The sequence below is a fragment of the Garra rufa genome, chromosome 23, assembly GCF_049309525.1.
Source record: "Garra rufa chromosome 23, GarRuf1.0, whole genome shotgun sequence".
NCBI lineage: Eukaryota > Metazoa > Chordata > Actinopteri > Cypriniformes > Cyprinidae > Garra > Garra rufa.
Window position 1 is genome coordinate 22962877 of NC_133383.1, and position 12560 is coordinate 22975436.

General features: G+C 35.8%; 1 protein-coding gene across 1 annotated transcript in view; it reads right to left on the reverse strand.

Annotated features, from left to right (window-relative positions):
• nlgn2b (neuroligin 2b) overlaps positions 1 to 12560 on the reverse strand; it is a 117475-nt gene that overhangs the window by 73226 nt on the left and 31689 nt on the right. Inside the window, exon 2 of the mRNA XM_073829118.1 lies at positions 760 to 1474. Coding sequence (XP_073685219.1) covers positions 760 to 1246 — 487 coding nt within the window. The 5' untranslated portion in view covers positions 1247 to 1474. The remainder of the gene's footprint in view (positions 1 to 759; positions 1475 to 12560) is intronic.

Genomic DNA, 12560 nt, shown 5'->3' on the forward strand with positions numbered 1-12560 from the left:
ACAAATTAAGGAAGACTGATTTACTGACTCACTGTAATGGACAGGCACATTAACACACTCAAAGAGTACACAGAGTTGCTAAAACGCAAAAGTGCTATTAGCATTAGAAGACCTCCTGTGTATATGGTTTCATCATTGAAGAGCTTTCATCTCTCGAACAAACACGCATTGCCTGCCACACTCCCATGACTATGACAACCCATTTTGAGAGCTGGCACAGTGAGACATTACCCAGCAGTCTCTGCACAACCCATTTACAAACTGCAGCGAGGCCCATTTATCAGAGACTTTAGCACATGCTCAGATTGTTGCCCGTGCAGTTTCAGTAACAATCACTGACTGGAGCATGTTAAATATCTCTTGTGCTTGCAGGAGTTCTTGCTCTTTTTAGCTCTGGCAACTACCGTCTTGCATGCACTAAATGCAAGTAATCTAACTTAAACCCTATGAGCGATCACAAGACAACAGATTAGCTTCTTTTAGAGGAGAACAAAAAGAGAAGGATCCCAAGGTAATCCGGAGAACGGGTTATGAAGAAATTGTCTTATTTGGAGGTGTAACGGTTGTAAATGAGTTTGAATCATCTGTTTTATGTCCCATAATCTCTCTGTACCCCACACCAATACAGTAAGCTCTGGAAAAGGACAGAATCACTCAAGATGAATGCAGGTGATTAGTCCCCCATGCTATGTTTTTTTGGGTAGGTAAGTGAGAATGAACATGAATGAAACATAAATATACCAGGCTTCCGAAACTTACCGTCTTCTGTGGGAACGTAGACATTGAGATAAAGGCAGTCCTCGCTCTGGTTCTGTACATAAGCCGCGGCAGCATCCAGGTTGTCGGTGAACCATACGGGAAGCATGATCTCTGGCAGCACCCCGTGGATGTTCTGCGGGCACACTGGTGCAAACTGGGTAGCGTTACGGATCTCCTGCCAGGAGCCTGGTGCCTCCGGGGGCTGGAAGCGCCTCTCGCCTACTGGCGGGGTGGCATAGGGGACGCCCAAGTACTGCTCGACCGGACCCAGAATCTCATTGTTCAGCTCCTTGCGTACGCCCCGAAGCTTCCCATAGCCTGTGGTGACCATAGGGTGCTTGGCGGCGGTGAGGTCTGCCCGCTGGCAGGAGGACAGCGCTAGGCGCAGTGCCAAGCCCAGAAGCCACACCAGGCAAGTGTCAGATATGCGGCGCGGGCAGGAGCGGGCTGTCTCCCGCCGCGATCGTGCCACGCCCACCGATGACATGCTTCGGCTGGGGTGAGCGGTGCCCCAGCGATGGGTGACGGATATAAAACAGACGAGATGAAGGGTTTCGCGCTGCCCCGGTGACTCCGAAGTTAACGGCTTTGCGGAAGCGAGGGTGTACGTTTCCTCAGTGGAGCGCAGAAGAGGCCTGCTGACACTGAGCGGCGAAGAACTTCATCCTGACGTTAGTGCAACATGCGCTTCTATTGCGATTTGCTCATTAGTTTCCTACAGGGAGAGAGAGAGACAGAGGCAGAAAGACAGATATCATTAACTGCTGACAGTAAAACATGCATACCAACACACTACTGAGCACAATAAAAGGTAATTACAGTATTGCCCGAGGTTTAAAAATCATATCAACCATAAACATGTGAAACATGAATCTAATTAAACATCATTTGTTCCACTGTATATAATCTTTCTCTTAAGGTTTGTTTAATATCTTGGTTGGAATATCTCCTCTTTCTGGAGTATTCTCTAAGGCGCATAATTACAGATGCATATCTGGACCATGGGCCGTTCTCTCCAGCATGTTGTCACGTCGTCGAGAGGTGCGCCACAGTGACACACATTCACGCTCGGGTACCGGGGGGTGTGAAACACTGAGTGTGCTGCTTAATTGACTCCCTCGGAGGAGATGACAGCACCAAGTGTGTTCATTTTAAGTTCCCCCCGACATGCCGTTGCTCTAGATTCTTGGTTCCTGCCTCCCCTTCGTTCCACTTGACTTAGCCATGCTAGTTTCAATCTCGCTGGAGTAGATGGGGGCATTTGGGCGTAATAACTGTCTTCTGATGACAGTCACCCCCCCCCCCCATTCACCCCCACCCGCTAAGACATACATCTACAGGCGGGAATTAACCACATGACATAATGATCTACGAGGAATGCGAGGGGAAGCGTTTACAGCCATTTTGGCACAAAAAGACGTTATGAACGGGGACTGGGTGTACAGAGACAGACCAATTTAAAATAGTCCAATAATGAGACACTTAATTCTGGAGTTATACAGGGTAACAGGAATCAGTGATTCAAGAACGATGATGTCATACGCAATTGGTCCTGGAAACTGCTTCCAGAATGACTAATCTACAGTGGACAGCATGTATCTGTGCTTAAAAATATGTGCACACTAGAGGCATTCAGTATTAAGTGGTGCTATTTAAGCATTATTTACAGTGCCTTGCGAAAGTATTCATACTCCTTTATTTTTCCCCACGTTTTATTATGTTGCTGCCTTATGTTGAACTGTTTTAAATTATTTTTTTCCACCACATCCATCTACACTCTATGTACCATAATGGCAAAGCAAACACAGAATTGTCACAACTTCATAAATTTATGAAAAAAAAAACTGAAATAAGTACATTGCACAAGTATTCAGTTCTTCGCTGAAGCACCTTTACAGCCTCAAGTCTTTTTGGGTATGATGCAACAAGATTTGCACATCAACATTTGGCAATTATCTGCCATTCTCCGCCTCACCTCTTCACCTCTCAAGCTCTGTCAGCTTGGATGTGGACTGGCAGACATTTTTTTTTTTAGATTTCTTCCGAAATTTTTGATTGGGTTCAAGCCCAGGTTCTGACTGGGCCACTCAAGGACAGAGTTGTCTATAAGCCACTCTTGCTGTGTGCTTAGGTGTTCCTGTTGAACCTTCTGCCTAGTCTGAGGTTCTGAATGCTCTTGACTGGAATTTCACTAAGGCTATCTAAATATTTTGGTGCATTGAGCTTTTCTGAGCTTTTTTGGTGCATTGAGCTTTTCCTTTCTACCAGCACACTTTACTTTTTGAATGGTACTTTGCAGGTGATGAGCAGTGCCTGGTTTCCTTCAAACATGATGCTTGGAATTGAAATTCATCAGACCACAGAATGCTGTTTCTCACAGTCCTTTAGGTGCTTTTTGCACATCCCAAGTGTGTTTTCATATAGCTTCACTGAGGAAAGGATTGAGTCCTGCCACACCACCATAAAGCCCAGATTGGTGGAGTGTTGCAGTGAAGTTTGTCCTTCTGTAAGTTTCTCCCATCTGCATATATGATCATGGAGCTCAACTAGAGTGGCCATCAGGTTCTTGGTCACCACTTTAGCCAAGGCCCTTCTCCATCAATTGCTCAGTTTGGCCAGGAGACCAGCTCTACTGTAGGAAGAGTTGTGGTTGTTTAAAACTTCTTCCATTAAGGGTAATGGAGACTAAATGCTTCTGTGAACTTTCAATGCAGCAGAATTTTTTTTCTGAACTCTTCCCTATATCTGTGCCTTGATGCAGTTCTGTCTCTGAGCTCTACAGGGAGTTTTTTTTTTTTTTACCTCAGGGCTTGGTTTTTGCTCTGATATGCATTTTCAACTATTAGATATTTTATTAAGACGTGTTTGCCTTTCTAAATCATGCCCATTTAATTGAATTTGCCACAGGTTAACTTCACTCGAAGTGTAGAACCATCTACAAGCAATATGAATGCTCCTGAGCTAAAGTTCAACTGTCTCAGATAAGGGTATGAAATTTTATGCAATACTTATGCAATTGAATCATTTAGGTTTTTAATTATTAATAAATTTGCAAAGATGTTAAAAACCTGTTTATTGCTTTGCCATTATGGTGTATAGAATGTAGATTCATGTGAAAAAAAATGTAATTTAAAGCAGTTTAACATAAGGCAGCAACATAAAATGTGAAAAAAATGAAGGCTCATAAAAAAGTTAAACATTAGTAGGCTCATGTGGAAGCATTGCAGTATTTTTGGATTTTAAACACCGATCATATGGAAAATGTGTGTTATAGATTTAAATATAGTAAAAGAGTATTAAACATCTTAAACAGTGCTCTTTTGCAAGGTAAAGATCATGTGGTTTAAGCACAACCCAACTGGCATAATAGCCAAATGTCGCTCTGCAATGTAGACTCTGGCTTATTAAATAATGTCTGTTTACATTTTAACATGAAAACCAGAGGAGAACATGAGAATTTCAAAGTGGTTTCTGAATTTTGCAAAAATCTGTGGAATGAAAACAAGTTAGCTGCAAGTTTTTCAAAGAGACTGTCAGATGGGGTTTAAGGACCAGAAAAAATGTCTGACTGCCAACAGACACAAGTCAAAAAACTTTGAAAAGATGTAGGCTGACTTCTCAACAGTATAGTGCCAGTGTGTGGGAGTTGTGAGTGTAGTTTGGACACCATGAGGGCTGTAGAACCGCTTTAAAGTGACAACCGTTGTCCCAGGATCTACATCGACAAAATCGAGAATGAAGTAGACGTTTCCTCACAGGCCCTGAGCAAACTGCACCGATCTGCTGATCAAAGCCTGGAGACTTTATAGAGAAGTAAATGTATGCTAAAGTAAATGTGTACACAGCCGCAAAGAACACATGGCCAATCTGAACAGCTGAAGAAAAACATGTACGTTTGCACAGGCAAAACAGAAACCGTCTTACTGAAACATCTGGGCGGCATCCTCGCAGGAGCTGCAAGATTCTACAAAGAAATCAAGAGTCAAGAGCGAAGGCAGAACCATCCAGCGTATGCTGTTCTTCAAGCACTCTGTATCTCCATGGCAACCAAAGCACAGCTAATCATCTAAATAGCACCAAACCTGGACAAAAAACACCTGGAGTGGAAAATCACCAACTGCAGGAGAACATAAGGTTGAAGAAGGAAGAATATGAGTGAAACACTGGACTTGATCCAGCACCAGACCTTCTTATAACCTCATGTGCCAAAATCCAGAGCTCAAAACCAAATGTTCTTGCGAAACAAAATGATTTCAATGACAAAATAGAGTAACAGCATCTAATGGTTTCAGATTTAGGATAAGAGACACTTGAGGCAACAAAAACACAGCTAATCATCCAAAAATCACCAAAACTGGACACAAAACACCTGGAGTGGAAAATCGCTAATTGCAGAAGAACCTGACTAAGGTTGAAGGAAGAGGAATATGAGTGAAACACTGGACTTGATCCAGCACCAGACCTTCTCATAACCTCATGTGCCAAAATCTGAAGCTCAAAACCAAATGTTCCTGTGAAACGAAATGATTTCAATAACAAAATAAAGGAACAGCATCTAATGCCATCAGATTTGGGATAACATACACTTGATGCAACCAAAGCACAGCTAATCATCCAAAAACATCAAACTAGGTCTCGAAACACCTGAAGTAGAAAATCACTAACTGCAGAAGAATCTGACTAAGGTTGACGAAAGACGAATATGAGTGAAACACTGGACTTGATCCAGCACCAGACCTTCTCATAACCTCATGTGCCAAAACCCAGAGCTCAAAACCAAATGTTCCTCCGAAACAAAATGATTTTAATGACAAAATAGAGTAACAGAATCTAATACCATCAGATTTAGGATAAGAAACACTTGAGGCAACCAAAGCACAGCTAATAACCCAAAAAGCACCAAACCTGGACACAAAACACCTGGAGTCTAAAATCACCAACTGCAGGAGAACATAAGGTTGAAGGAGGAATATGAGTGAAACACTGGACTTGATCCAGCACTAGACCTTCTTATAACCTCATGTGCAAAATCCAGAGCTCAGAACCAAATGATCATGTGAAACGAAATGATTTCAATGACAAAATAGAGTAACAGCATCTAATACCATCAGATTTAGGATAAGAAACACTTGAGGCAACCAAAGCACAGCTAATCATCCAGAAAGCACCAAACCTGGACACAAAACACCTGGAGTGGAAAAATCACCAACTGAAGGAAAACCTCACTAAGGTTGAAGAAAGAGGAGTATGAGTATGAAACACTGGAATTGATTCAGCAACAGACCATCATATAACCTCAGGTGTCAAAATCAAAAGCTCAAAACCAAATGTTCCTGCGAAACAAAACTATTTCAAACACAAAATAGAGTAACAGCATCTAATACCATCAGATTTAGGCTAAGAGACACTTGAGACGTGTGGATCTCAGTTCTGCTTCTAGAAAGTTGTGGATAAATGCAGACATTTGACATCAACAACCCAAGTCACTGAATAACACTGTAGCAGGAAGTAAATGCATTTATAATGTTAGTAGTCACTTAACAGACTGCAAGAAATGTACAATTATTAAGACGCCACCAAGTTGCTGTACTGTTAGTTCTTAGCAGTAAAATGTGACTGTCTCTACTCATATTGATAGTCATCACTCATTGTTGCAATATAAACATCTGCTGTCACTAATTTCTACTCAAATGGCTATCAAAATTAGAGACTTCCAATCCAATTCCATTAGAACAACCTTGGGTTAAACGATTAGTCAACCAAAAACGAAAATTCTGTCATTGTTTACTCACCCAAATGTCATTCCAAATCTGTGCGACTCAATTTGTTCTGTGGAACACACAAAATAATGATATTTTGAACCTTCAGAGCACAAGAAATCTGACCAAACATCAGACGAGATCATCTCTGAAATACATGTAGTATTAAGAAGATCTTGTTTTTGCTTGTGTGCGTAGATGGGTGTGTTGGAACACCAAAATATCCTAAGCTATCAATATTTATGAGACACAATTAAGGCCAAAGATTCACCCTCGCCTGGTGGGGCTGCAATTGAACTTCATAAATATGCAGTTTTTAGTTGACCCCCCACCTTCAAATACACAGGCGCAGAAACACGCGTATAACCTGCTGAGGCGCTGTTACATCACGGCCAGCGTGTGGTAATAAATCAAGAGCGTATGAAGACAGCAAGAAAAAGACAGCATGCTCTCTCAGCTCCCCAGGTAAAAGGTTTCCGAGCTCATCAAGATCAGGTCCTTGTTATGATATACGCTCAGTAAGCTGGTGAAAATGTCTCCCAGTCATGTGATCAAGATCTCTGACAGGACAAAATGCGCCCTTCAGATATTAAATGGTATGTCAAATTGTGCTAACGGGAACTTGACATGACATGTCAGAAAGTGACAGCAGTGTGACATTTGATAAACCTAAATGATGATTTAAATTTTAAAAAACATTTATTCAACACTTTTATTATTACTGTTATTGTTATCACATAGTTTTTTATTAGGTTAATTCATTTTATTATATCAGTCTCCTAATTAAGACACTATGAGAAGCTTGGCATATAGTTTGAACTGGAATATTTAAACCTATAGAGAGAGAGATGCAATACAATTTAATTCAAATTCATATTGATTGAGATACTATAAGGAGTTTTGAACACAGTTTTACTGGAAATAAACATTTTAAAAAATAAAATAAAAAACATTTAATAAATATTTAATAAAATATAATAAAAAATATACAATAAAATAAAAAAGAAATAAAACAAGATCAAATAAACTAAAATAAACATTTAATAAAAAACCTAATCTAATAAAATAAACATAATATAATATAATATAAAATATAATGTAATAAAAATAAAACAAGATCAAATTAAATAAACATTAGGTAAAAATATAAAATAAAATAAAAAACATTTAATAAAATAAAATAAACGTTTAAATAAAACAAAATATACTAAAATACTATAAAAAATAAAACAAGATCAAATAAAATAAACATTAAATAAAAATAAAATAAAAAACATTTAAGAAAGTAAAATAAATGTTTAAATACAACAAAATATAATAAAATAAATTAAAAAAATAAAACAAGATCAAATAAAATAAAATAAACATTTAATAAAAAAATCAAATAAAATAAGCATTTATTATAAATTATAATATAATAAAAAATTAAACAAGTTATATATATATATATATTGAAATTATGTTTATTAAATGTTTTTTATTTTATTTTTTTAAATGTTTATTTTATTAATTTCTAGTAAAACTGTTGAAGCAATATAATTTAATTCAATCTCATATTGGATGAGATACTATGTGGAGTTTTAAACACAACTTTACTGGAAAAAAATAAAATAAACATTTAAATAAAAAAATAAAAGAAGATAAAATAAACATTCAATAAAATAAAATAAACATTTAATAAAAATAAAAAAATTAAATAAACACTGAATCAATCAAAATAAACATTTAATAAAAAATGAAATAAAATAAAATAATATATAAAATAAAATAAAATTTCCATTAAAAACAGTGAAAAACTCCACATAGTATCTACAGTATATTCTATAATATATTCTATTATGGGGCCCCTTATTTTAGGGCATTGAACAAATCCAGCAATGAAATGTTTAACCCAACCTTCTGGGTAGTTTTAACTCAACACTAAATATCACTATATTTCTTGCTTAAAATGAACCCAAAATCAGACATATAAACACTAGAGGCATCAGCAATAACATTTTAAAAATGGTGTATTATTTAATTATTATTATTATTTATTCAACTTACTATTAAATATGTATTTAATTTAATGAAAATATTAATAAACGTCAAATTCCAACCTATTTTAAGTTAATTTTAAGCAAGGAATATAGGCCTAGTCATTTTGTTTAAACCAGTAAAACTACCCAGAAGGCTGGGTCAAAACAACCCAATCACTGAGTTTGGCCATATTTCATCCAATGCTGGGTTGTTTTTAGCATTTTTATGAGTGTACCAAAAAGTGATGCTAAAGATTTTTTATATTATTGCCAATTCTATTCAGAGCCAAACTCTCCAAATGAGAAGCCTGCAATTGAGCCATCGTTACAGTGGCATCTAAATGTTTTGATGTTTCATTGATTGTTGTCTATCCTTGGAAAACACCAAAGACTAAAACAGTCGATCGATTGGTGAGGACGCGCACATATTTCACTTCCAGTAAGGACACCAGGGAACTTCCTAATGCTGTGGGGGCCGCATACAATCGGTGATCCAGAACACACAGTTACACCAACACTGTTTCTCTCAGGGAAAGCTTTATTGATAAAACTGGATATGGTCAGTTCATAAATCACTCACAGACAATTTCTTGAGAATGTGTGTTTGCGTATGTGAAATGGCCTAGCTGTTTGTAAGAAGCCCACGTGAAGCCCTTGTTGATTAGCTGCGTGTGGGCTAGGTTAGGCCCTCAGGGGCAGCACTAAGTCTGTGAGTAAAACAACGTACGCCCCTCTTCTGCTTCTCGTTGACGGATACCTACTAGTTTGAAACTGATTTTGCTTTTGTGTGTGTGTTCAGAGGAAATAGCCCTACCGGACCTGCCAATAAAGCACTCAATGCTAAAAGGGCATGCAAAGGGACCTCAATCGAGAGGACTGTGTGTTTGTGTGCTGAAATAACACACCACTCATTCTCCGTCCACTACAGTAAGTGACTCTGACGCATACTTCCCGTTCCGCTCGGGTCTTTATGCTTGATGCGTTCAGCAGCGGGTTTGGGCTCAGATCCATTTTAGTTCAGCAGATTCAGGAGATTAATGCAACTCTTGAGGTGAGTTCGATAAAAACCTGCGAGGGCACGTACAGATGATTTGAATTGCAAGCAGAATTTTAGCATTTGCTCAGTCGATATGAAAGTGACCCTGAACTGGCTCAAAGGGCAAAGTCACTAATCCAAGGCAATAAGATATAGAGATTCATCCATCTCTCTCTCCAAAATAATTCTCTCATGACGCTCTTTTAGTGCTTTTTTTTATTATATATATATATATATATATATATATATATATATATATATATATATATATATACACATATATATACACACACTACCATTCTCTTTGATGGGGAAGTGTGTCCAAACTTTTGACTGGTAGTGTATATATGTATACTAAATGTATTAATGCAAAAAAAATAACTAAAACTAAAATAATAAAACTACAAAAAATCTAAAAATGACAAAACACAACACTTTGAAATCCAGTTTCCACCACTGAATAAAGAATAAAAAAGGTAATTTTTTTGTCTTACAATTTTAAGTTTATAACTTGCAATTGTGAGTTTATACCACGCAATTCTGGAAAAAAAAAAAGTCAGAATTGGGTGATATAAAGACACAATTGCAAGATATAAATTCACAATTCTGACTTTTTTTTTCATAATTGTTGAAATAAAATGAAGTCGGAATTGCGAGATAAAAACTCACAATTCTGGCAATTCTGACTATTTTTCTTGCAATTGAGATTTCTATTTCACAATTCTGACTTTTTTTTTGCACAATTAAGATAAAACATGCAATTCCAAATTATAAAGTCAGATTGCATGATATAAACACAATTCTGACATTTTCTTCCTCAAAAATGCATGATATAAACTCTATAATAAAATAAAGTCACAATTGCAAGATATAAATGCACAATTCTGACTTTTTTTCTCATAATTGTGTGACAGCTGCAATAAAATTAAATCAGAATTGCGAGATAAAAATACACAAGTTATAAAGTCAAAATTGCGAGACAAACTCACAAATAAAGTCGCAATTCTGAGAAATAAAATTAGAATTGCGAGATATAAACATAATTCTGACTTTTTTCTCAGAATTTCAAGTTTATTTTCCACAAATATTGTTTTTTCCTGAATTGCGAGTTTGCGACTTTTTTCTCGTAATTGAGTCTCTATTTCGCAATTCTGACTCCTTTTTTTGTAGAATTAAGATATAAACATGCAATTCCAAGTTCTAAAGTCAGAATTGCATGATATAATCTCACAGCTGCAATAAAATAAAGTCAGAATTGCGAGATAAAAACTCACAATTCTGGCAATTTCGAGTTAGTAAGTCAGAATTGCAAGATACATCCACAATTACAAATTATAAAGTCAGAATTGCGAGACAAACTCACAAATAAAGTCGTAATTCTGAGAAATAAAATTAGAATTTCGAGATATAAATTCAAAAAACAAAACAAAAAAACATAAAACAAATAAAACTATTCTGACAAGTTTATATCTCACAATTATTTTTTTCTGAATTGTGAGTTTCTATCTCGCAATTCTGACTTTTTCGACAGAATTGTGATATAAACATGCAATTCCAAGTTATATAGTCAGAATTGCATGATATAAACTCACAGTTGTGATAAAATAAAGGTTGAATTGCAAAATAAAAAAAAACAATTCTGGCAATTTCGAGTTCTAAAGTCAGAATTGCAAGATATAAAGAAACAATTACAAGTTATAAAGTCAGAATTTGCAAGAAACTCACACAGTCGTAATTCTGAGAAATAAAATTAGAATTGAAAGATATAAACACAATTCTGACTTTTTTTTCTCAGAATTGCAAGTTTATATTTCACAATTGTTTTTTTTTCTGAATTGTAAGTTTCTATCTCGCAATTCTGACTTTTTTTTTATCACAATAGTGAGTTTCTATCTCATAATTCTGACTTTTTTTCACAAAATTGTGATATAAACATGCAATTCCAAGTTAAAGTCAGAATTGCATGCAGAATTGCGATTTTTTTTTCTCCAAATTGTGTTTATATCTCGCATTCGGACTTTTGCAATTGAGTTTCTATTTCGCAAATTCTGACTTTTTATTGCAAAATTAAGATATAAACAGACAATTCCAAGTTATAAAGTCAGAACTGCATGATATAAACCCACAATTCTGATTTTGTTTTCTCAGAATTGCATGACATAAAAGTTGCAATAAAATAAAGTCCGATATAAAGGCACAATTACAAGGTATAAAGACAGAATTGTGAGACAAACTAAAAAAATAAAATAAAATAAAATTTGATTTGTGATATAAACACAATTCTGACTTTTTTTTCTCAGAATTCTGAGTTACATATCGCAATTCAGACTTTATAACACTGCAAGTTAAGTCAGAATTGTGAGAAATAAAACAATTCTGAGAACATGTCAGTTATTTTCCCCCCTCAAAATTGGATTTTATAACCTGCAATTGTGACTATATCTCGCAATTCTGAATTTATTTTATCGTATTTGTGAGTTTATCTCATGCAATTCTGATTTTATAACTTGCAATTGCGAGATTATATCTCACAATTCTGAGAAACAAAGTCAGAATGGTAAGATTAAAAGTCTCAATAACCTTTTTCATATGTTATTCAGTGGTGTAAACGGGCTTCCATACAACACAATTACTAAACACTGCCACTAAATGCAAAAAGAGAAAATCTAAAAATAAAAACTAAAAAATAGTAGCTAAATAATATTTTATTCATTTGTTTTATTTTATTTCATTTTTTTTGGAGAAAGATGTCATTCATGTGAAACACCAATTAAATATTTTACATAAATGTACACTTTTTTTTACTTTATTAATAGCATAATGACAAGTCAATGAGATACATCTGAATGAATTCTATGAATTATACAGATGCCTTTTGCAAACAATGAATTCCACCTGATTAACTGTACTCATTTGGCCTATAGTTTATGATGATTAACACTGTTCGAAATGTGCTTTTACATTAATTAATAAAATAAATACAATAAA